The sequence below is a fragment of the Cygnus olor genome, chromosome 1 (genome assembly GCF_009769625.2).
Source record: "Cygnus olor isolate bCygOlo1 chromosome 1, bCygOlo1.pri.v2, whole genome shotgun sequence".
NCBI lineage: Eukaryota > Metazoa > Chordata > Aves > Anseriformes > Anatidae > Cygnus > Cygnus olor.
Window position 1 is genome coordinate 55,034,094 of NC_049169.1, and position 24,904 is coordinate 55,058,997.

General features: G+C 52.8%; 1 protein-coding gene across 2 annotated transcripts; it reads left to right on the forward strand.

Annotated features, from left to right (window-relative positions):
* Positions 1-1,584: 1,584 nt before the first annotated feature.
* CSNK1E (casein kinase 1 epsilon) lies at positions 1,585-24,781 on the forward strand. 2 transcript variants are annotated; one of them, XM_040544826.1, is made up of 11 exons: positions 1,585-1,883; positions 5,937-6,024; positions 11,915-12,025; positions 12,188-12,336; positions 13,008-13,236; positions 19,400-19,570; positions 21,163-21,311; positions 21,820-22,012; positions 22,102-22,241; positions 22,631-22,696; positions 23,232-24,781. In XM_040544826.1, the coding sequence occupies exons 2-10, from the start codon at positions 5,949-5,951 to the stop codon at positions 22,661-22,663; spliced, it is 1,251 nt and encodes a 416-aa protein (XP_040400760.1). In that variant the 5' UTR covers positions 1,585-1,883; positions 5,937-5,948; the 3' UTR covers positions 22,664-22,696; positions 23,232-24,781. The 2 variants fall into 2 exon arrangements, with proteins under 2 accessions (XP_040400760.1, XP_040400761.1); XM_040544827.1 differs by having other exon boundaries at positions 1,585-1,663.
* The last annotated feature ends 123 nt before the right edge of the window (positions 24,782-24,904 follow it).

The window sequence follows — 24,904 nt, forward strand, 5'->3', positions numbered from 1 at the left end:
TAGAGGTAGAATATCAGCACAGATTCAAAGTTTTCTCTGCTCTTCCTCTCATTCCTCACACTTTCGTAGCATGTGAGGACACGGCTCTGGTCTTTGAAGCAGCACGTCCCTCCCTGGATAGCAGATGAAACAGGAATCTGCTCACTGCAGAGCAGGCAGAGCTGCCAAACGCGACCTGGCAGCGCTCTGAGGTCTGCCGGGTCACTGGAGCTCAGCTTTCCCTTGGGAGGGCTTCAGTTTACCCATGAGTTTTGCTAGGTGCTATGAAGTCAGCTCCCTGGTCATGGAAAATCATGTACGGTGACTGGGAGGCCACCCAGCAGTGACACCGCGAATGAAGGGGGCAGCTCTGGTGCTTCTTCTCCCTTCCTACCCCAGGAATGGAGTGGCTGGCAGAGGTGATGCTGGCTGGGTTCGCACTGAGATGAATCCCCCTTGGATACACCAGCCAGCGAGTGCCTTTCCGACCGCTCCTAGTGCTCAGAGAGGGGCAGGGTCTCTACAACACTCAGCCCATGACCCATCACCATGGGTTCCCCCCACAGCACTGCAGCGCGAGCACCGGGGGCTGCCCGAGGACCTTCCCAAGAGAATAGGACAGCCCTGATGGAGACGGGGTCTCGATGGGCTGCTCCAGGCATCCCCAAACCAGAAGCCCCTGGCCCGGGCTCCCCAGTACAAATCACTCCAGAAGACGAGGTGTAGCTAGGCAGTGTTGGAGAGAAGGTGGGTGTTATTAGATCACGTGGATAGTCCGGATAACAGCACTAAAAACTTGATTACAATTCAATTAAGGAAACACTTCTAATTAAAGAGTTATTATTTTAAGCCCGAAATGATTAAAATAAAGGCAGCGGGAGTGTCCGTACACGCATTCGGATTTCACCCGCGAGGGCTGTGTCTCCACTGGGGATTTCTTCAAGCCCCCGCCGCCACCCCAGCCCCGGCCTTGTGCCGTGCTGTGCCAACCGGTGCTGAGGGGCAGAGCTGGCATCGCCCTGCTCCGTGCCCACTGGCCTTGTCCAGCGATGAAATTTTGAGTCAGGCACCACAGCATCCACAGGCAGGGGGAGAGGGCATGGGGAAGGTGCTGGAAGCACCCCTGAGGGGAGAGGAGCAAGCAGGTTACTATTAGCTGCGGTTGGAAGGGGAAGGATGGCTAGTGAAAAGAGGAACGGGCAAAATATTTTGGGTTATGCGGATGGTGTGAAGGCAGTGCAGTGACACCAGGGCACGGGGCTCCTGCTCCCACTGGTGCTGGCCAAACCGAACCCGTTGGGGCCGTGACGCCCACCCTCAGGGCTGTCCCCAAGGGCTCGGGGCCGCACACCCACGGCCTCCCCACTAAAAACTCGACGACATTTTAACTCCCAGCCAAGCAGGCCGGGCGGTGTGAGGGAAGCGGGCGGCCTCGGGCCTCTGGTTCCCCTCAGGGCCGAAAGGAGAGCGGGGAGCCACCGAGGGGAAAGGTCCCCCATGTCCCAGCGCTGAGGGGACGGGGACCGCGGCCGTGCCGGGCGAGGGGGGCAGAGGGAACGGCGGTTGCGCCTTTAACGGCGGGCGGTAGGAGGAGGAGAAGAGGAGGAGGAGAGGAGGAGGAGGAGGGCCGGGGCTGCGCTGGGTGACATCAGTGGGTTTGGCTCCGGGGCTCAATGGAAACTGGGTGAGCGCCGGGCTGTGCCGAGCACACGCCGGCTGGAGGGGACGGCGAGCGGGCGGGGAGGCGGCAGGCAGCGCCGCGCCGCGCCGAGCGAAAGGAGGGACCGAGCCGGGCACGGCCGCCGCCAGCCCTCCCCAATCCTCCGTCATCCTCCCCTCCGCGGCCGCCTGGCCCCCTGACAGCCGGCGGAGCAGCAGCCCCACACGGCCCCCTTCCCGCCTGGGTGGGTATGGGGGGCGCCCGCCTCCATCTTGGGGCGCAAACCCCGGGGGAAAGGCGGCCCCTCCGGCTCTTTGTGTGCGCCCGGGGAGGGAGGGAGGGAGGGGAAGGGAAGAAGGGAAGGGAGGAAGGAAGGAGGGGCGGGGAGGGGAGGGAGGGCAGGGCGCGATGCGCCGGGCCGGGGGGCAGCGGGGACAAAAGCCCCTTTGTGGGGGTGCGGGGAGGGGGGCGCCCCCGTTCCCCCTCCGCCCCGGGAAGGGGGGAGCCGGGCGGGGGGTGTGGGGGGGGTCCCCGCTGCCGGGGCCCTGCATGGGAAATGGGGGGGGGTTGGGGGGTCCCCGAGTGGGGTCGTTGGGATGTGCCCCCCCCCCCCCCCACACACACACCGCCTTTGTGCCGGGGGGGGAAATGGGGTTTGGGGTTTTGGGGGGATAGGGGGTAATGGGGGGCCGCGGCCGGCAGGCGGTTGGGGGGGGGGGGGGGGGTGCCGAGAAGTTGGCTGCCCCTTCCCGGGGGGTGGCTGCTTTATTTATTATTTTTTTGTTGTTGTTGTTGCCTACCCGGAAAAATAAAAGCCCCGGTACGGCTGGCTTTCGGAGTGTTTTGCCTGTAGGGGGTGGGGGTGTAAGGGAAAGATTTATTTAATTTCAACCCCCCCCCCCCACCCCGTTTTCTTGTTTGTGGCTGTTTGTTCCTAAAATGTAGGCTTCGATGCTGGGTGGCTGTTTTTTTTTTTTTTAATTTTATTTTCTGCCCCCCCATCTTATCAGCTGCCAGACCCTCTCCTTTTTGTAAGTGTGAGGGGGGGGGGGGTGTTTGATGTTTTGCATTTCAATCAGAATGCGTTTTTTTTTTCCATTTTTTTTTTTTTTAAAGCCAGTTCCGATGATCGTGTCGCCAGCCTCTTCCTTTATTCCCTTCACACTGGCGCACACACACACACACACACACACAAAAAAAAAAAAGCCGTGCACAGCCTTTATGGGCAAAGCAACCCCCACTCTCCACACTTCCCCTTCAAGCCGGAGCGGTGCTGGGCTCGGCAGCCTCCATGATGCAGCTGCTGAACTCAGCTGTCTTCGTTTGGTTTTGTGTGGCCTTTGGTAGCCCACGTACCCGCCGCCTCGCTCCCCACCTCCTCAGGTGGGGCCGAGACAACTCTTCCCCCTTTGAAATGGTTGGCAGTGCCTTCGCCCGGCGTCGCTGCTGACACACCGGTGTGCGATCGGCTCCGTGGTGTGTTTATATAATGGCCTTTGTGCACGTACGTGGGTATTTTATATTATATAAAAGGGGATTGGTGCAAAATGGTGCGTGTGTGTGGACCGACACAGGCGGCTGCATAGTATTTTTTTTTTTTTTTTTTCTTTTCTGAGGCTGTGTAGTATGTTGTAGGTGTCTGGGTAATGTGGATATTAACGTATGCAAACGCTCATGCAGAGCACACGCTTGCTTTAAGGTTGTATGCGTGTTAATCCCGTGTGGAAAACTAAATGGTTTAACTAAATGATTGCCCTGCAGCCCCTGGGAGCGCTGCCTTGGCTGGAGAGCGCAGCAAGAAGGGTGGCAGCGCAGGGGAGTTAAAGTCTGCTGGGGGGTGGATTTCTGAGATTGCCGCATCTATAAATAATATATAGAGTGATATAATTTTAAAATATTAGAACGTAAGTCCTCGGTGCAAAACCCCCATTCTTCTCTTTGCGGTAGTAGACCTGAAGGTGAGGTAAGGGCAGGAGCTGTAGGGTTGCGCGTGTGGAGTGGGAGGCAGCCAGCGAACGTGGCGGATGTTGGAACTCCTGCAGCAGTTGGTGCTGGGGGTGCCTGCCCCCCTCGCCACGAATCCCCGCTGTCCCTATCTGGCCATCAAATCCCCGCTGTCCCTATCTGGCCATCGAATCCCCGCTGTCCCCATCAGGCCATCATCGCCGCCCAGGTTCTCCGGGCGCACTTGTGTGCGTGCTGGGGGGGAGATAAGGCAGGGTGACAGCTGTGTGACTGTGATTTTTCACTCCATTATCCTGCTTCCCGCTTCCACCCCCTCACCCCGGAGCATTTTTTTTTTTTTTTTTAGATTCCCCTCTGGAGCCTGTTGCTCAATCAGCTAGGAGGGCTGCTGCCCTGCTGTGCGAGAAACCCTTCTTAACCCAGCTGTCCCAGAAGGGTGGGACCATGTTTAGGCTTGGGATTGTGGCATTGTGGACCGGTGTCACCGTGCCCCGGTGCGATGGGACCCCACTGGGACCTGTTGCCAGCCCCATCTCGGGTTGGAAGTGCTCCGGGTGGCCACAAAGGACAGAGGCCGGAGAGCCGTCTTCATGGTGGTGGCGTGATGGGTTCCTGGGGACGCAGACCTTTGATCTTGGCGTTGGCGTAGGAGGCCGAGCACCTCGGCTGTGCGTTAACGTGGTTATACGGAACAGCAGGCAGCGGATACAAATCGTGCCTGCTTGCTGCGCCCTCGCCCAGGTACGCCTGCCGCCTGGTTCGCTTCCCAAGGCTCTGCCTACATTCCTCGGAGTAAGAAAGTCAGAAATAGCCACAGGGTTTTGTAGTCTTCAGATGCGCAGAAACCCACATGCATAAGCAAATACTAGGTGAGGGGACTCCACCTCCCAGTGTTTTTGTGTGTGGTTTCTGGTGGCAGAGCTCTGCTTTCAGGGTTCACAATGTCCCCTGAATGCCTTGATAGGATTATTTCCCCGGGCGGACGTCCCTGCAGCTCGTCTGTTCCTCTTTCTGTAATCCCATCTCCTGGGGCAGGAGGAGCAGCTCCGGGTTTATGGTGTGCCCAGAATCCCATGGCTGGGATTATTTTTTTTGGGCATGCGTCTCACAGAGCCATCCCTTCCTCCCTTTCGCTCAGTGATGCTTCCTTCCCAGCGGGCTGCAGCGAGGGAAAGTTCCTCTCACCTACTTGTGAAAACATGAATCATTCCTCACCTTTCCTGTCCCCAACAGACTCTGTGTCTGCGTTTTGTACGCTAATAACGTGGCATTGCATAAATCAGGAGTGTGGCGAATTCCTCTAAAAGGAGCCGTGCTCGCTGCCTCGGGAAGAGCCGCGGTTCCTAGGACAAGTTGGTGGCCGTGAAAGGGGTGAGGGAAATGGGGCAGCTAATGGGGGAGCTGCTGGACCAGAGGTGTTTGCTGCAGGTTGAGGTCGGATGGGGGACAAGCTCCATGGCTGTGGGCCTTCTACCTTAGTGGGTTTTCTCTGGAAGGTGAGTAGGCTGAGCCTGGGGAAGGCAACCGGGTACAGCAGGTCAAAGGGTTAGCTAATCCCCTCGGGCACAAGGATGGGGGAAGGCCCCGGCTGCTACAAACAAGCAGTTGGCTCACCTGGGGGGGTAGCACAGGTGGGGAGGCTCAGCCAGCTGCGATCCCATCAGCAGAGGTGCGAGGAGATAAGCAAATGGTGTTGTTCCTCCTCAGCACGCCTCTCCACCGCCCGGCTCTGCGCGACGGCTCCTCCCTGTCCCCTGCGCCAGCCCCAGCCCAGGGGCGGCGGAGGTGCTTGCTCCTGGCAGTCTGTCTGTCTGTCTGCCTCTCGCAGCCCCTGGTTACGGGGCTGCTCTGCCATTGTGGTGCTGGTGTGGTGTTGGGCCAGAGGGAGCTCATTGTCACGGGACGGAGCACCCTTTCTGGTGTTTCTGGTGCTAGAAGTGACCTGGTGCTGGTTATTTTAGGTGGCCGTGAAGGGGGAGGGTGCTGCTCCTTGTGGTGTGAAGTGGTCGCCCTCTAGCACCTTTCTAAAGGGATTTCCTGCCCCAAGTCTCAACAAAATGGTGGGAAATGAGGTTCAATCTTTCTGCGTTCCCGTGATGTTCTTGAAAGGGTCACGTTCCTGCAGCGTTTCTAGCTCCCGCTGTTCCTGGACATCCAGGCGGTCAGGATAGTGGCTGTGTAGAAGGTGAAACATTTCGAGCTTTAAAAGCTGTACCCAGCCTCTGGAGCGAGTGCTGGGCGAAGCGGCGAGGCCTACTCTGTAGCCTTCCACGGGGTAGCGATTCAGTTCCTGGTTCTGCTCTGACTGTGTCTTCCGCCCTTCTTTCCGCAGCACGCCTGAACCATGGAGCTTCGAGTGGGGAACAAATACCGGCTGGGCAGAAAGATCGGCAGCGGTTCGTTTGGAGACATTTATCTAGGTGAGCGCGAGTCTCTGTGTCCTTCCACCTGCAAGGTTGTTTTCTCTCAGTTGCATCGCTGTTCTTGGTTTGTTTGCCTGTTGATATTTTTAGGTGCCATCTAAGGTTGGAAGTGGTGGAGAAAGTGGGGGGGTAAAAAAGCTTCAAGGAATACTTCCAGTTGCTGCTGGTCTTCTGTTGGCATAGAGGGTGGGATAAACTCCACCTTGCCTCACAGATACTGGAGACACAGTGGTGTTTGATTAGACTGATCTAGGTTTGGACTACTGAGGGTGTATTTGTCATCCACCCTACTCCAACTCTCACGCCTCCTTTTCCTGAGCTTGGGTGTGTGGGTGTAAACTCTGTCAGTGGGTGGTGGAAAGGGAGGAGATGGCCTTTCCTTCAGGGTAAGACGAGTAAAGCGATGGGAAGGTTGATAGTGGAAGAGGTGGTCCGGCACCTGTGAGAGAGGCCTGAGACAAGGAGGTGTAAAACAGGTCGGAGAGGCCGGCCTGGTTAAAGTCCTGGGACCCAGATCTGATAGGTCTGCAGTGGGTGGGGTGGGATTTAGAGTTACCATCTGGAGTGACCTGAGCTGGGAGCTGCATGGGGTCAGTGGACGGAGCCTGTGAAACTCTGGGGTTTCCTGTTACCACAGCACTTGGGGAGAAGTTCCTCCGAGCCAGCACGCTGACGTGTAGATGCGTTCCCTGATGCTTTGCCCGCTGATGATGTTAGTGGCTCAAACCATGTGGGGCTGGAGTGGCGAGACTATCCCGTAAGAGCCATTCGTGAGGGCTGGGCTGGCTTCACCTCTTGTCCAGTTCCCACCATTACCTTGTAAGCTGCAGTCCCGCAGGCCAGCAGAATGATTGCCCTCTCTTCCTGGTGTTTGCACCCTTTGGGTACTTACAGATGGTTATCATATGCTCCTTGGCTGTTTGTTTGCTCGGTGGAGCCCTGTTTTGTTTCCCACTACATCCACTGCTCCTCACTGTTGCTGCTCTTTCAGTTCTTCCCAGTTTATCCATCTGCTGAGCAGCTTGGAGCCTCCACAGCGTTTTGGGTGTGGCGTTTCCAGCGCTGGGCCCAGGAGGGCCACCCTTAGGTGATCTGTAACTTGGTGCCTCTGCATAGACCGCTTTGGGTCTCCTTGGCTTCCCCCATCCACCATCACGCTGTATCACGTTGCAGAGCTGGCCCTAACGCGCTGTCAGCTGTATTGTGCGAGGTCTCTTCCAGGTTCTGCAACATCTCCGTCCCTCCCCGAGTTCCCTTCAGTGAATGCCTCTAGTTCAGGTTACCTCTCCCTGTTTCGTAAATCACCTTCTGTTTTCTACCTCTGGCTTTTATCTCCAGTTCTCTTTTGCTTTATTATTCTCTCTTGATTGGTGTTGGCAGCTCCCCTTGATTAAGTATCCTGTGGGAATCATCAGTAACGGGCTTTGTTGCCACCTTTATCCAGAGCATGAACAAAGGTGATAAATAAGGGATCCCTTATCCAAATTCCACCGTGTGCTGCCTTTGCTGCAGCCTGTTCCTCTGCGGCCCTTCAGCCGGTCGGTGTCTCAGGTGCCTGGGTAATGCCCAGGTGCTAGGGATCGAGGGGGGATGATTTCTTAGCCCAGACACAGCCTTTTCCACTCCTGCTAGGGCTTGAAGCCTTCCAGAGCCCCTCTAAGGCAGTGGAAGATGTCAGGATCTTGCGGAACATCTGGGATACGTGCGGAGAAAGGAGGGAGGTACTGAGTGGAAAGGCCTGATGCTGTATTTCTGCATCATAGAGCTGGTTATAGATGCACACAACGGGGGCATGGAAAAGTGGCTCAGGCGAAGGGGTTGGCCCGTCACCGAACAACACGAGGGGCAGGGGAAGCTCCGGCGCCATGGTGTGGCGAGCACAGGGTGGCTGGGTTCAGCCGAGTCGCTCGAACGCGGTATCAAAGCCCTTGTGATGCTCATTGAGGTGCAAGCCAGCCTGTTTTGAAGCAGCGATAGCGAGACTTGTTGGAGCCGGGGTGACTCCCCAGCCCGGAGGGATCAGGCTCGTAGTCTGTGGCGGTGCGTCTGGAGGACGCTGAGGCTCCCGCTGGCCTCTCGCCGCCTGCTCCGCCGACAGGCGGGCGCACTCGTGGGGACGTCTCCCCGGCACCACATCCAGCTCCCGGTTCTCTCTTGATCATGGTGGGGAGCTGGAGCAGAGAGAGATGAGCTTTGTGTCTGAAGGCGAGCACGGGCTGTGGTGTATTCCCGGCCTCCCTCTTTTGGGGTGTTGCTGCCTCAGGAACCGACGGGTGCTGCGTGCTCTGCTCCTTGGGATTCGTTTCTGGGTTTCCTGTCAGAAGGAAACTTGAATTTCCACACGGGCGCACACAAAGGGGGGGACTGTTGTGAATCTCAGGCTGGGGCTCAAACAACAACGTCTTGCTTTCGTGCTCCACCTCGAGGGGTGGGTGTGCCGAGGGGGTTCCCCCTGCGTTGGCGTGGGGATGGGGGCTGCGATGCGGCTGCCCGCAGGCCTTGGCTAGCCCGGTTGCCTCCAAAAAGGCTCAACCACGGGAACAAAACCCATCTCGGAGAAGAGCTGCTTTGTCAGGGCGGCACTGCTGGACTCGTACAGATGGCCGGGGCTGGGGTCCACCCGGGGAGCCCTTGGGGTGAGCGGAGGGGGCGAGGAAGGAGGGAGCGCGCTGCAGACAAAGCATGCCGGGACACGGCGCTGCCTTTGGACAGTTCCTGGTTGCAAGCTCCTCCTCGCTGGGAGGGGAGCGCGTTTCCTTTGTTTCCTGGCCTGTTAACTCTCTCTCGCCCTCTCTGACTTCCCCCATCTGCTCGCAGCCCTCCTTTCTTCCCTCTTGGAGCTGGCCGGAGGGGAGCGGGGCGGTGGGGAGAGCGGGGAAGGCGCCCGTTGTCTCGCCCGGTGCGGGAGGAGGGTGGCGTTTGCCGCATCAGACGCGCGGCGAGGCCGCTCTTAAAACCAGATCCTGTTCGGCAGGTGACATCCTCTGTCCCCGGGGCCCCATTTCAAACAGCTCGTGATGAATGAGTCGCGTTTGTGCAGCCCCCACAGCGGAGCGAGACTGGGGGCGGATGTTAGGAATTATCCCCGATCCTACATACGTCTCTCGACTGGCTGAAGCTAGGCAGGCTCTGCCGCGTTCGTCTGAAACGTGGGGTTTTTCAGGCTGGGGAAGGAGCGAGGAACTGTTGCTTTTGTATTTGTGCCTTTAAAAAAAGATGGTGGTTAAAGCGTGGAACAAAGGATCAGAGAGGATTCCCTCCTGGTTCCTGGTAGTCGCTGTCTGAGTAGATCTCTACCCCCCCAAAAATAAATGATAGAGGGAGCAACCTGAAGATATTAGGGGCGGGGGGCTGGCTGAAGGTCCGTGACCCCCTCAGCAAAGACCAGCCCCTTATCACACCTGATTCATCCTACTTTTGCTGTCGCAGGCCACGGGGGATCGTGCTTCCTCTCGGAGACTGACACCTGTGTCTGGGCTATCGAGAGCGTGGGGCTGGTGGCCACGCTGATCGCTTGAGTGCCACCCTCACGTTTTGCAGGATCTAAGCGTTCATAATGTCTGATGCCCCCCTTCCACACACGCACCGGCACCCCTTCCCCGTAGCCGCTTTACGTGCTCACAGATGGCACCCCCCGCCTGCACGCAGCCTTGTCAGTGGATGCATTGTCATCTTCCTAAACACACGTGGCGATGCGGAGACGAGAACGCGTTCGTCTTTCCGCTCTTCAGCTTTGGGGGTAAGGTTCGTTGAAAATGCTAACGCTGCCAGAAGTCAACAGGAGTCATCGTTTCTCGTGTGTCAGCAGATGGGCTAGGAGAGGGGGGAAAAAAACCCCAGGGGATGCACAAGGGAGCCGCTGCGGAGGATTTGGAGGAAAATCTTCACAAAGGCAGGGGAAAGAGAGAAAGGAAGGAAATGCGCTCGTCTTTCTGGGTATCCTGGGTGTTCCCATGCTGAATGTGGCCCTATGGTTGAACACCCATTTAAAAGGTACATCGCTAGTCCAGGGCCACGTCCTTACTGTGATCTGAGCCCCTTTTACTGCTCTTCTTTCCCTGATCTTTGTAAGAAGGGTCTTGTAGTGGAGTGAAGGGAAATAACAGGCTTGGTTGGCTGGCCAGCAGGTTTTTAAGTGGAAAATAGCAATTTTTTTTTTTTCCAGAAGTCACCCTTGGAAAAACAGCTCTAACTATTGGAGTGGCTTTTCCCCCTTCCCTTCGACTGGCTCTTGAGTAAAAACCCTTATTAAATTCATTCCATTGCTCCTCCTTCCCCTCCCTCAGAGCACCCTAAATAATTCCTCTCCCTCCTTGGTGTTTACAGCCTTCAAATATTTGCAGACTGTTGTCATGTCCCATTCTTCTTCCCCACCCTTCTTAGTTGTATCTCTTGTCTATGTTACATATTTAGCTCTTTTAATCTTTCTTAGTAAATCAATCCCTCTAGGCCCTGATCGTTTTTGTTCCTCTCTTTCAAATTCCTAGCAGCTTGTCTGTCTCGACCTGACACTGTAGTATCTAGATGACGTCTTTTTGCTAGCAGGGAGCTCTTGGCTAACTCTGTGTACAAGCAGTGCCTGAACCCTTCAGCAGGAGGTGGATCTCGTTTAGGATCCAGTGGGAGAAGGGATTTAGTTGCGTGAACTGTTCCCTTTTTTTTTTCTTTAGTCCTTAGTTCTGGAAGAAGTGTGTGAAAGAGAATGGATAGAGAGGTCTGTCTTTGTGGACTTCTTTGTTAAGACTTTCAGAGTCTTAACACAGGGATCGGGAGGCACGAATTAACCATACCTACCAAAGCGTGCTGTGGGTTTCCTACAAAACACCATCTCTGACTCCAGTTCACGTTCCCCATGCGTGTTCTGGAGCAGTTTACTTTGGGAGAGTTCACAAGCAGCTGGTAATCTGAGTTGTGTTCGAGTGCAACTTTTAATAGTCCCTGATACGAGGAAGGGCTTGTTTGTGTGCGAGGCAGGCGCGGGAAGGGGGAGAGAGAAGCAAGTCTTGAGTGTCATTCCCGTGACCTGTGGCAGATCTTCATTCTTTCCATTTTAGGATGATGTGAAACATCTGGAATCCTCCCCGCTAATACTAGAGAAGGATCAGCCTGTTCCTCCTTTGGCAGTGCGCTTTGGGACTAAAGTGCTGGCTTTCGTGGCTGGCAGCTCGCTCCTTTTTAGAAGGAAGCACGCGGGGAGGTGCTTTTGTGTCACCACAAACCATCTAGCAATACCTTCAACAAAAGGCGTCTGAGTGGCTTAATTCAGTTCCGGACTCAGTTTATTTCTTCGCGCTTCTAATTTTGGATGCAGCAAATGTTTTTGTGTTGGCAAAAGATAAAGGTATTATTAAAGCCCTCAGGAGAGGGAGAAGCTGGAGATTTGGGAATTGTCTGCATCAAGCAGGTCAGGGCTGTAGAGAAACCAGAGGTAGCAGGGAATGCTAGCGGTGTCTCCTGAACCCATTGGTACCTGAGGTAACCAGTAATTTTTCTGGGGAAGATGTACTCCATATCCCTGCCTGGGAGCTGGCTTGGGTTTAGGGGGCTGAGCGTATGCTCAGGGACAGCTAAAACTTGTACTCAGTTTTGTTTCTGCTGATGCAGGCTGTCCTCTCAAAGTCTGGCACTCGTTGAGATAACGAGGCAGTTTACTGTGTCGTAGAACTGTTATTCTAGCCCAGCCGCAGGGGCAGAGCTGGCTTACTAGTCATGTGCCTTCCTCTGGACATGTCTCTGCACGTGGCAGGGCTGGAAACTTGGTAGGAAGTGGCCGAATCTCATTTGCGTTGCAGAGAATAAATTTTTGGGCATCTGTAAGGGCCTTGTTAAAACGGTTAACATCCCTGGAAGCCTCTTCAGTCTTCATTTTACCCTCGTCTCTGTGCAGGAGCCAATATTGCAACCGGTGAAGAGGTGGCCATCAAACTGGAATGTGTCAAAACCAAGCATCCCCAGCTCCACATCGAAAGCAAGTTCTACAAGATGATGCAAGGAGGAGGTGAGCTGGGGAGGAAAGGATGGGGCTGGGGGTGCGGTTGAGGGAGGAAATTATTCTGGAGGGCCTCAGAAAGAAAACGATTTGGTATCGCATAGAACCCTCTCAGCGGGGAACGCAGCAGTTTTCCTCTGTTCTGTGGGCTTAATCTTTCTGTTTCCCCAGTGGGTATCCCCTCCATTAAGTGGTGTGGAGCGGAGGGGGACTATAACGTGATGGTGATGGAGCTCTTGGGGCCGAGCCTGGAAGATCTCTTCAACTTCTGTTCCCGCAAATTTAGTCTCAAGACAGTTCTGCTCCTAGCAGACCAGATGGTGAGTTTCCTCTGAAGCATTTGTGCCTACTCTCCTTTTCCATGCCTCTTTTATCTTTTTCCCCATCCACTGTGCTCAAGAAATGCCGTACCCCAGGCTTTTGCATTTAGCAGCAAGTGGCTGCCAGGTTTTTCTTTCTTGATGAAGCTGGAGGCCTGGAACCTAGGCACTGCTGACTTCTTCTAATCTCTAGCCCTCCTTCCTTCCTCTTTTGCTCACCCTCTGTTAGTGTTGCATGCGTAGATACTTTTACTGGCATGATAAGCAACTGGTATTGCTACCCACCTTGAGTAAACTGCGCCTGCCCTGGGCTTAGGATCCTTAGCTGTTCTGGACCCTCTCCTTTTCCAACCTGGCTTAGTTTGAAAGCCGACTGGTGTCAACCCTGAAGCTCAGAGTTTTGGTCCGTGCAAAGTCTCTTCCATTCCTTCCTTGTGGTGCTAGTGGTGACCTCCCCAGGCTGAGGACTGTGCTGGTGTGCAGGGTCGAATTCCATCTCCAGATCCCACTGCCTCCAGAGGGTGGGAAGGGCTGTCTTTTGCTTGGCTGCCATCTCTGATGTTCTCTGTCCCTTTTCCTGCTCTGACAGGGTATGGTATCTTTATAACGGATGCAGCTATGATGAGCTTTCTTTCCACTTCTCACTTTTATTTTATTTTTCCCCCTCCCAGATTAGCCGTATTGAGTACATCCATTCCAAGAACTTCATCCACCGGGACGTGAAGCCAGACAATTTCCTTATGGGGCTTGGCAAAAAAGGCAACTTAGTATACATCATCGATTTTGGCTTGGCCAAGAAGTACCGAGACGCCCGGACCCACCAGCACATCCCTTACCGGGAAAACAAGAACCTGACCGGCACGGCCCGTTACGCCTCTATCAACACCCACCTGGGAATCGGTGAGCCTGCTGTTGCTCCTCAGTGGGGCTTTCCACGGGCCACAGCGTGTGTCTGGTGCCGGGGGGGCAGCAGGTGTTCTCCTGAAGGTTGCAAAGCCACCTCCAGGGTTTGAGTCACTCGCAGCTGGGTCCTGTGCCTGGCTCTGCTGCTGGCCTGCGTGCGGGTGGTGGGCAAATAACTTAGTTGTTATGCCTGTGTCACCTTTCCTGCCTTCTGCATCCCTCTGAGCTCCAGAAAGCAGAAATTGTCTGCTGGTATGTGCTTGTGCACTGCTTAGTACTGCAGGGCCCTATTTCAAGCAGTGAGGCTGTGACCCCCTTGAGTTCACTGCTTCTAACTCTGCCTTGCGCCATTTTTGCAGGCTGGTAGATGTGTAAGGAGGCATTGGCAGATGCTAAGCCTTTAGGGATATGTGCAACTGGAACCTCTCTTGATGACTCCTTAGTGCCTGCATCAGTGATGAGTTTGTAGCTGTCAGGAGGATGCAGGTGGTGATACTCCTGTTAGCCACCCCTGAGGGATGGGGACAGCAACGTGCTGGAAATGCAGAAGAAGCTGAAATGAGGGGAGGTTTCCTTTGGCACAAATATCCAGGTTTTGTGATAATGAGGGTTGGCTTTCACAGGCCTTTAAAATGCGTGGGTGTTTTAACAACACTCTCCCATTCACCTCTGAGGGAGAATATGAGGCAGCTCTAGGGAGACAGGGCTCTGCCCTGAGCATTTAAGGCTACTACAGTGGTGATAAAGCTGGGCTGGGAAAGAGTGCTGGGAGTTCAGCCGCGTCTTATACCGGTGACAGGCTCTGTAGACACACTGCACAGGGTAATCCACAGGGCACTTAAACCTCCTGAAGTCACCCAAGCTCTTGTCCAGGGAACGAGCCCCGATGCATAACACCTGGTTGCTGTGAGGAACAGAGGTGAAAACCTCTCGCAGTTTTTTCTCCCATTCCCTCACTGGGTACTTTTTTGTGTGACCTCTTTGTCCCTGCTGTGAGAGTTTCGTATTTGCCACAGGGTTTGTTCTGAACAGGCTGATGTTCTGCTACTGCCTGGCGCATCTGAGCAGCAGAAGCACCGAAACTGCCTTGCCAGGAGATTCAGGAACGCAGTTCAGTGTGCATTTGGGAGACCTTCTTCAATGTATAATCTGGGAATTTGAAAATCCTAGCAAAGAATTCCGATATTTTACACTAACAGCTTCCACAAGACTTCATGTCCTCATATTCCCAGGGAAAGCTTTTGCTTCTCCCCTCCTGCAGATGTTTTCTCAAAAGTCTAGAGCCAACACTTGACCTGCGGAAAAAGCAGTTTCTCCCTGTCCTCCGTGCTTCCTACTGTATGGTTGTACACCGAAACGACTTTATTTATATTGAAACAGGGACTGCTGTGTGTTGAGTGGACTGTGACCTCCCGACTTCTTTCGTGTAGTAAAAATAGTTCTTGTGGTGCTCCCCGGGTTGGTCTTCTGTATTTTGGCTTGACCTGCTTATATATAACTGGCTTTCCATTGAATTCTCGGTCAAGATTTCCACAGCCATGGTAACTGCCACAAGGAGACATGCACAAAATAATTCTTACTGCTATGTCTGTCGATTCTTCTGCGTGTGCCTGCCCTGTCTGAACTGAGCGTGAGAGGCTAGCTGTCTGGTTGTGGGTGTGGGTTGTTTGTTCTTGAACGACTTTATTATTCACCCGACCCCTAACTTAGCCCTTTGCTACTGGTGCTTGGCTCGTGGGTCAGGATGAGCAAACATCTGAGCACTAATCCAAGGGCAAATTGCATATGCCGTCAATCTGAGCGCAACAGTCACTTGCTCTCTTCCTGCCCTTTGCTTCTCAAATGCTGGGTGTGAGTTACTCGGTGCAGCAGGTCTCGGGCACGTTGTCTCCACGCTGCAGATATGTCACCTCTCTGTGATTCGGGGGAGCTGACCTGCCTGGAGGAGAGGCGCTGGGGGTGGCAGGGTGGCAGCCGGAGTTCCTCTTCCTCAAGACCTTAGCACGGGGTAAATGACAGACGTGTTTGTGAGTTAGCAGCATCGCCATGGGAACAGTCGCTCTGAATTTTTTGACTTTTCAGATACTAAATTCTCTGTCTTAGTGCTGCATTAATGCAGTTTAGGGAGAGGGAAGGAACCAGGTGCTGGGGTACTCGTGTGACGGGAATAGCAAATGAATAAATGCCTTTATTTGAATGTGCAAGCTAAGGGTTGGGCATTCCGATGTCTGGAGGAAACACATTCTTTTCCCAGTGACCGGGGGAAAAAGTAGGAGGCGAGATCGGGGAAGGCTTCCACAGCTGGAGACTTGCCGTTGGGGGAGGCCGTGGACTGTGCAGGCTTTGGTTCACGCATTCCAGTCAATTTTCACATGCTCTGGGGATGAGAGTCCCCTGCACCCTCTGGAGCTTGTGAAGTCTGAAATAGATGCCCAGGGGTGCCCAGGAGACAGCGCTGGGGGAGGCCTGGTGGGCTCTGTCTGGATAACAGGAGGCCGGGGGTGGGGGACGGTTCCTCCCCAAACCCGTCCCGAGGACGGCATCGGCGCAGGCTGCGCTGATCATAAAGGTCTTCTGCTGATCCCGCTTCCTGCCACCCATTTCAGATTTCTGTGCGCTTTTAAAGGCTGTCATCACACGGCGGGGAGAGAAAGGGGAAGCGTAGTCCCAGAATGTGCAGAGTCAGGTCTGAGTGCGTAATCAGGAAAGCATTGCCTGGGTAAGACTGCTCGTAGCCTGGCCGGCTCTAGCGAAGAGAGCTGTTTTTTATTTAGGGAGCCCAGCGTGGGGACAGCATTGCTTGGGGTGGGAGGGAAGCACCATGCTGGGGGACCGGGAGGTGCTTCGAGCAGCACAGAAACTAGTTTTGGCATGAACCTGGCATCCGAGGCAAACAGTCCTCGTTCTCTTGTCTTTGCCCAAGCGTGTCTCCACCAGGTAACTCACCTTCCTGCCGCTCACCCCTGACTCAGCTCCCTCTGAGGACCCCGCGGTGCAAAGGGAGCTACGGTGTGGGCTGGGAACTCCCTGGGAGTGGGAAGAAACTGGCACCGCATCTCCGCGCCGCTCCTAAGCACGGGGGAGATCGCTTGCAGAGTGGGTTGGATTTGAGAGGCCGTGCTGGGCTGTGTGGGAAGGCAACCTCATGTTTTGTGTTGGAAGGGTGTTTGAGTGAGGAGCAGCGTGTTACAGAAGTAGCAGTTCCCCGTCTGTTGTAGGAGAGCTGAGAACTAAAATGGAGAGAGGAAGTGTGATGTGGCGTTGCAGGTTAGACGCAGGTCACGACTGTAATCCTGCTTCTGAACTGGCTCGCTCTGCGCACGCATTCACTTCACTCGTGTTTCTTTCTCTCTTCTCAATCTGTAGAGTGAGATTTTTGACCCGCTTCTCAGCGATACTTTGAGAGTTACTCAACGATTGTCGAGCTTCTAAAATTGAAAAGTAGTGATGTTAAATAACACTTCTCTGGTTCATAGAGGTGAAGTTTTTTTTCCTAACTCTAATTAATTACTCCATTTTGGCTGTCTAATGTTACCTACAATTCTGTGGCTGTTGGTATACAAGATCAGGTTTTAAAAAAAAAAAGAAACAAACAACTGGAGATAGCTTAGGAATGTGTAACTCTGCAAATTAAATAGATAAATGGGATTTAGGAACTCTTTTCTTCTTCACCATCACCCAAAGTTTAATCAAGGATCTTTCAGCTGGGGCTAGAGGTGAAAGAAACCTACGGTGTTTGAGGTCTGTACTATAATTAAGGTAGCTTGACAGCCATGACCCATCATGTCGGTGCTCCGGGCTCCTCACAGATTTGAATCTCGCTGAAATTGTTTAAGTGGGCTACAATGACCAGATGTACCTGAGAAATCCCACTTCAGGGATACCACACAGCAAGGCATTTATCGTTCCACGTTTTAGTAATTGGATAACCTCCTTAGAGTTACTTTTCCTCTATCGTGTTGCTCGTTAAGGCACTGGGTATGTGTCTGGTGTACTCGTGAGCCACCCGGTTTGGTTTTGTGACGCAGTTCCTTGCCTCCAGTAAGGCCTTGCAGCATCCCCCACTGACCTGGGTCATCTTAACCCTCTGCCCAGTAGGTTTCTCTGGTTCCTGCCCTGTCTATCCCTACTCTAAGGACTACCCCTACGCTCCAGACAGGGAACCAACAATTACAGGCTGTTAGAGCTACACCATGGATAAGTTGAGGGCTGGCAAATTGCAGAATCCGGGTTGCCCTCAGCACCTGTGCTTTCAGGCCCTGGATGCGTATTCTGGCTCCACTTCCACAGGCTTCCCGTCTCAGTCAGGATGTAGGTTGTTATCAAATACGGTATAGTTTAATTTATTTGATATGTGAGGTGTGTAATCGCAGTCCTCAGAGTATATGCAACCCAGCCTTCAGCCAAATGCAAAACGGTGTCTTTCCTTCCTCTGCTTCCCTCATAGCATCTGAGCGTCTGACAGCCAGCCCTGTAGTTATCTTTGGCAGCAGCCTGATGAGATCAGGAAGCATTAGCCCCTCTAAAGTGGGCAACTTGCAGTGGTGCAGTTATTCCTGCATGCTCAAAGTAAGACAGTTTGGGGATCAGTGGGGCTTCTTTTCCTGCACTTGGGCCGTAACATTTTTATGCCACCTCCTCTCAGTCCTGAAGTGATGAGCCCCTCCTTTTCTTCTGCAACCACAGTCTTTTTTCTTATTTTCTTCCCCTTCCCCTAATATATCTTAATTTGCCAAGCACCCTAGTCCTCAAAAGCACGAAGAGGTTGAGAGGGATGGATGCAGGAGAAGAAAGACCCGCAGCGTGTGCGGGTACATCTGGTCATCGGGGTCTGCGACCTGCTACAGGCTTTAGGCAGCGGCTCAGGTAGGCTGGCAGAGTGAGGGGTGCCTGCAACACTGCACTGGCCTTCGGATGGGGCAGGTGGCAGCAAGTAGCTGACACTGAACCCACAGACTAATACGTAGTCTGCAGCAACTTTCAGGACACGGCACTGAATCCAGCAAGATGTGCTGTAGTAGTAGGTGAATGTCCTGGATGAACCTCGTTAGTCTTTCTTCTTCCCCTGTGTTCTCCATCAAGCCATATTTTGCATCTTATCTATTTAAGTTGTTCTCCTGAAGATGCAAAATACTTCCTCCAAAGTGTTTTGTATTTGGGAGGGAAGTAGGGCAACAGGGGCAAGAGCTTCTTGGCAAGATATGTAGATGAATTCGTACTTGCGCTGGGGGAGCTGAGGGAAGTTTCACAAGTTAACCTGTCCAAGTCGCTGAGCTTCTGTGTCAACAGCATCTTAAGTCACTAGTTTGCTCAAAATGGCTTGGTGATGCCAGAGGAAAAAGTTCAATGTGAAATGTTTTTGCTTGGGAAACAAAGCTTTGTGTTTTATAAATACACATCTAAAAGCGGGCCTTTATAATGACCTATTAAGGGCAGTCTTTGCCCCAAGTAGCATTGTTGGTGGTGCCAGTTACACAGTCATTCCCATTTGGAGGGGAACCTTTTGGTTCAAAATACGCCTTTTTTCCTCTTCCTCGTGAAGAATGCCACCAATCCGTCTCTGCACAGTATTACCTAACAATATTACCTGTTGGGCTTCTCTAAACTATGAGCACAGTTGTTTATCTCGAGAAGGGGTCACTAGTTCCTTCTTTTTGCCCTGTTCAAAGAATATCAGCAGATTAGCTGGAAGATGTGTTTGAAAGGGTAGTTCGGGGCTTGCTTCTGTGAGCTTTGTCTTTCCGTGACAGTCTCTGCCATGACTAATCCCTGGGTTAGGTATCCTCCTGGGTGGAGGAGTGGAAGTGCCCTTCCTCTGTGACAGGGAAGAGGAAGCCGGCAGAGCTGCTGCAGCACTTCTTGATGTTGGATTCTCTTGTGAATTAAGGCTTCTCCAAGGGAGGAAGGAGGTAGTCAGAGTAATTACCCGTTTATGAGTGGATTGTGCTGTGTGGGGAGAGGAGTGCTGTAACTGCAGTATGAACACCCCTGCAGGAATTCGTACTGGAATTTCTTCTGTGAGTTTGTCTATCCCTACAGACGCAACAAAGAAGAGAGAGATGTTGTTTCTTGGATTCTGTGTTCACCTCCAAACCTGTGCGATTGCCAAAGCAGTTCTAGTTGCCACTCACTCCTTGCCCCGTGTAACTTCTTCCCACAGAACAAAGCCGCCGCGATGACCTGGAGAGCCTGGGCTACGTGCTCATGTATTTCAACCTGGGCTCGCTGCCCTGGCAGGGCCTCAAGGCTGCCACCAAGCGCCAAAAGTACGAGAGGATCAGCGAGAAAAAGATGTCAACGCCCATTGAGGTGCTCTGCAAAGGGTACCCTTGTAAGTGCTCTGATCTCGATGGCTGTCTTGTCTGGTGCATGGCTTGCTCTTCTGCTGAAACTCCCTGGAGTCTTGGGTACTGAAGGGCATGGCCTGGTAAGCCCAGACCCGGATGTGCTGCTGACACCAGTGAAGAGAAGCAAAAGGGACCCGTGATGACACAGTTCTGGCTCAGAAGTGAGAAACTTAGGTGTTTTAGTGGAGGGATGAGCCTTGTTTTAGTAAGGGCGTGAGGGTCCTGGGAAGGATCTCTGAGAACCTCAGAAACAATCTGGAAAGGGGATGGGCAGTGAGGTGAGAAGGTGTGCAGATGATCCCGAGCTATTCTGGTTGATAGGAATTAGGGCTGACCATGATGAATCCCAGAAATAACCAGGCAGCGGAGTGGCAAATGCCATCCTTTGTAGACAAATGTGGAGCCCTGTATGTGGGGGGAGAATAGAAGTCCTCATGGCATGTATAAAGCAGTAGGCTCTGAGGTGACAGGTGCCGCTCGGCAGGGAGCTGCTTCAGCTACAATAAGTGGTTCTGTGAAAGCATCAGCTTCGCACTGAGTGGCTACTGAGGAAAGTCAGTCAGGTGTTGGGAATTGCTAGAAAACAAAAAAGCACAAACAATACATATAAACCCGTGGCCCACTCACACCGTATGTGCCTTGTGCGGCTCTGGTCCTTCCCTTTATTTCAGAAAGGGTGCGGTAGAACTGGAAAAGGCCCAGGAAGGGACCAAAGGTGTGATCAGCAGTGAGGTGACTTCCATACATGCAGCAAGTGAGTGGGCTGGAATCCAGAAAGGAGATACGGTTAGAAGGGAGATGATAGAAGTCTGCACTCCCTCTGTGCCTCCAGAAGTTTGGATGGGAGTGGACTTCTTGTCCAGTACAAGGACTGAGGCCACCAAATAAATCTGGCTCCTGCCAGCTTCAAAACAAAATGATACAGTTCTTCACACAGCCAGTAGTAGACCTGTGGAACTCCTTCCTTTCCAGAAGATGTTGTGGATGCTTAAAGCTTACAGGAGTTCAAGGAGAGGCTGGACAACTGTGTGGAAGAGAGATCCATGGAGGGTTATTAAATAATTAGAAACCATGTCCAGATCAGGAAGTCCCTGAGCTGAAAATAGGTGGAAGTTGGGCTAATGTCAATAGAAGTGTCAGACGTGCTTGCTCTGGTCTTCCTTTTTTGTAGCTGTCTACTTCTGGCCGCTGGACTAAGGAGGACCTCTGGCCTGAGCTGAGTACAGCTCCCCTTGCACAGATTATGTCCCTGCCACTCTCTGAACTGCATTGGTCATCTTTACACCACGTAGGCCTGGGTTCCTCACATTCAGCAGACACAGTGACTTGCTGCCTCTTGCTTGAAGAAGCAGCCAGAAGAGAGGGATGCGTGAGCATTGCCTCCAGTAAAAATACGGATGGGATCTTCTCTGTGGCCGGAGCACTGCAGCCCTCAGGCTCTGTTTTCCTCCTTACCCAGCTCCGTGTTTGCACTCTCCTGGTCCAGCACGCTGCTGCTGAAAGGTTGTGGTAGATCCCCAGTGGGGCTGGGGGAACAAACGGTGTCTAACAAGCAACTGTTCTCTGCTCTTTCCAGCTGAGTTCTCGACATACCTCAACTTCTGCCGCTCGCTGAGGTTTGATGACAAACCCGACTACTCGTACCTGCGGCAGCTCTTCCGCAACCTCTTCCACCGCCAGGGCTTCTCCTACGACTACGTCTTTGACTGGAACATGCTTAAATTTGTGAGTGTGTGGGGGGAAAAGGCTGGAGGAGCATGGGCTGACTTGTGGCATGGATATGAGGGAGGAAAGTCAGAGACTGCCTGTCATGTGTACTTAAGCCTAGCGAGCAACTTGAGAAAGGGGGCCAGGTAGCGTAAAAAGAGGTACAGCTGTTCTGTGGTGCTGAGGGGTACAGCTACCGTTCTGTCAGTATGTCTGATGCAGCGTGTGTATCAGTAGATAGATCTCACGCTGTATGTAGGTAGAAGTAACCTTTCAGGAGAGAACTACAGCTGGAGATGGGACAGAAGTAGATTGCAAAAGCAGCTATACTACCACGTGCTTTCTTCCCCATTTCTCCATGGGAGAGAATGAAGCCCCTCTGGGTGGAGTGGAAGATGGTGGGGCAAGCTTGTTTTGGGGATGAAGCTTTCCTTTCTTCTTGTGGTCAAGTACCCTGAATCTTCTGTCTGCTGCTACTGTCTCCCCTGCCTGACTGCCACATTTTGGTTTTCTCTCTCTGCCCCAGGGAGCAGCCCGAAACCCCGAAGACATGGATCGGGAGCGGCGAGAGCATGAGCGAGAAGAGAGGATGGGGCAGCTGCGGGGTTCAGCCACACGAGCACTGGCCCCTGGCCCACCTGCTGGAGCCACTGCCAACCGCCTTCGCAATGTCACAGAGCCCATGGCCTCCACCCCCACCTCCCGAATCCAGCAGTCTGGTGAGTGGGATGGGGGAGCTGCCCCTGTTTATCGACTGGATGCTGGAACTAGGCTGACGTTGTCGTCTCGCGTTTCTCTGCCCCAACAGGAAACACGTCCCCCAGAGCAATCTCCAGAGTGGACAGGGAGCGGAAGGTCAGCATGAGGTTACACCGAGGAGCTCCTGCCAACGTCTCCTCATCCGACCTCACAGGGCGGCAAGAAGTGTCACGGATTTCAGCGTCACAGGTGAGCCCCCGCTGTGATGTACGTGGCCTTGGCCTGGGTGTTAACAAAGACCGAGGGCCCTGCAGGCAGTTTTTGGTCGACTCGCTGGAGCTGACGTGAGCACAACGCCTGAAGCTTCTGCAGCGCGCTGAGGGGAGTGGTGCCAGGTTATGGCTTTGGTCTTCAGTTGTGCTTTTTCTGCAGGCCATGCTCAGTACGGTGTTAGCTCTGCTTTGCTCAGAGTAAGCCTTCACCTGGTTGTCTTCCAGACCACAGTGGTTTGGAGAAGTGGAACAGTAAACCCTTGGGAGGGATGATATCCGGAGAGAAAAGCGCAGGCCCTCTGTTTTTGTGTCCTTCTTGCCTTTTTCTTCCTCCATCCCTTACATACTCTTTCTCTTCTTTTGCAGACAAGTGTGCCATTTGATCACCTTGGGAAGTGAGGAGCAATCGCCACTGGACCAGTGTTTGCTTAGGTGAGCCTGTCCTCATGCCTGGGATCCCACAAGGAGGGAATTGCTGGCACTAGGAATTAAGTTAAAGCCTTGAAGTTACTGTGGGGGACTGGGGCCATATCCTTTTCCCTTCATCTTACTGTAATTTAATGAATTAAATTAAAATGAGATTTTTTTTGGCTTCAGAAGGAAGTGTAAGGTTTGCTGCCAAAGCCTCGGGGATGAATTATCTTGGGCGTAAAAGTAGCTTCCATTTCTCCTGGAGGGTAGGGAGGGTGGAGAAGGTGCTGGGCTGGGGAGCCATTTTGTTAGTTCCTAATGAATGCTTTTCTGGCAGTGTGATGGTGGTGGGGAGGAGGGTGCTGAGCATGTATTAGAGTGTGAAACTTTGCACAGCTAGTCTGTTCTGACTGGACAGGGTAACTCTGAGGGGTGGCAGGGCTGTAGAAGGTGATTTGGTTTGTTATGCTTCAGTTGGTATTGGAATTGCTGGGAAGAGCCTTTTCTCCTAACTTTGTCTTCCTTTTTCTCTCTTTTTTTTTTTAAATCTCTCTAGTGTCTTCACTGTATTTTTCTTTTAAAAAACAAAAAATCCAAAAAAAAAAAAACCAAACAAAAAAGTAAAAAAAAAAAAAAAGAATCATACAAAAAAAAACACAAGAAATGAACGATTTTTTTCTTTTTGCCAACGACGAGGAGTCGAGCTGTGCCCCCGTGCTGGCGCAAGCCATTTCCGAGAGGGCCGCCTGCGTCCCCCAGCGCGAGCACCTCCGAGGAGCTGATGACGCGGGAGCCGTGCAGAAACACCTCCGCTGCCCCCCCGGGCCCTACTGTTGCCTACCCCGTACCCTCTCCTGATTTATCTGCTCCTGGTTTTCTTTTTTTTTTTTTCCCCCCCTTCCCCTTTAGGTATCTTCTGCTTTATTATTTTTTTTAATCGTTTTCAAGTCATATGGTTTCTAGCCATATACGTTTTAACTTTGCTCTCCTTTTTCTCCGAGGGCAGGGGGTGGGGGGCTTTGTTTGCTCTCTTTGTTTTGTTCTCTGCAGGCGCCTGGTGGGCTGGGAGGAATCAGATCCCAGCCACGCTGGATGGTGGAAGTCTGATTTTTTTTTTTATTATTATAACAGAATTTATTTTCTCAAGCATTAAATTAATTTTAAGCTGTGAGGGGAATTGTGGCAACGGGCCTCATCGTTGACTCGGGCTTCCTTTCCTTGGGTGGCTTCTCTGCGTCTTTTTTGGGCTGTCGGGGAGCGCCAGCCTTCCCCGCTCTGAGCGGTCCTCACGCGCCGAGGGGTCTCGGCGTAGGGGCACCCGGCCACATGGAGGATGGGGAGGCAGGAGCTGGCGTACCGGGAGATGAGAACCCACCTCCCATCCTGCAGCGGGGTCTGTCTTTATTTTTTTTTCGTCTGGCTGTGTGTGTTTTTCTATTTTTTTTTTTGTATTTTAATTAAAACTTGTTTTAAATTCCCGCGGAGAGAGCGTGGGACTCGAGAAGAGAGGGGTACGCAGAAACTGGAGAGTGTGGTGTTCGTTTGGAGCGGTGCCTCTTGCTCTCTCCTTCCCTCTTGCAACCCCAAGTAAGATCCACCGTATGTGCACAACCCCTTCCTGCCCTCTCCCCCTTCCTTCCCTCTCCCCCCCCCCCACTTTAGTTGTTTTTAAATTTAATTTAGGAATCCTCAAGCTGCTTGGTGCCGCTTGGGGCTTTGAAACACAAGGATCACCACTGCGACCTATGGCCTGTAGCAGACACACTGTCACTGGAGTGTGGAGCCGATGGGTTGTTGGCAGGGCGGGGAGGGTGGGGTTAGTCTTTTTGTTTGTTTGTTTTTATCCTTTCTATTTAACACTTTGTTTTTTTTCCTCCCTTGTTTTTTTTCCTAATTTATTTACCCTTCTTACTGTCTCTCTTCTCTTTTTTTTTTTTTTAATTAAAGAGCAAAACTTTTTATTACTTTGTAATTTAAAAAAAGAAACAAAAAAAAAACCTGAAGAACTTTGGGGGGGATTTTGTACTTTTTTCCTGTGTAAATATTGGACTTTTTTGAGCTTTATCGTGGTTGTTAATTTGAAGTAATAAAGTAGAAAATGATAAAGTGATGCCAGCATCTGTCATTTCTTCCTTCCTCGGCCCGCGAGCAGGGAGCGCTGCCTCGCGGCCCAACCTCTCTCCCTGAGTTCCCAGAACGAGTTTGATCCCAATTCCTGGAAAAAAAAAA

Bases quoted from the DNA above. Each gene is read 5' to 3' on its own strand.
- CSNK1E (XM_040544826.1), top strand. From the start codon at position 5,949: ATGGAGCTTCGAGTGGGGAACAAATACCGGCTGGGCAGAAAGATCGGC. The intron at 12,026-12,187 runs GTGAGCTGGGGA...CTGTTTCCCCAG, and splicing joins CAAGATGATGCAAGGAGGAG to TGGGTATCCCCTCCATTAAG. The intron at 12,337-13,007 runs GTGAGTTTCCTC...TCCCCCTCCCAG, and splicing joins TGCTCCTAGCAGACCAGATG to ATTAGCCGTATTGAGTACAT.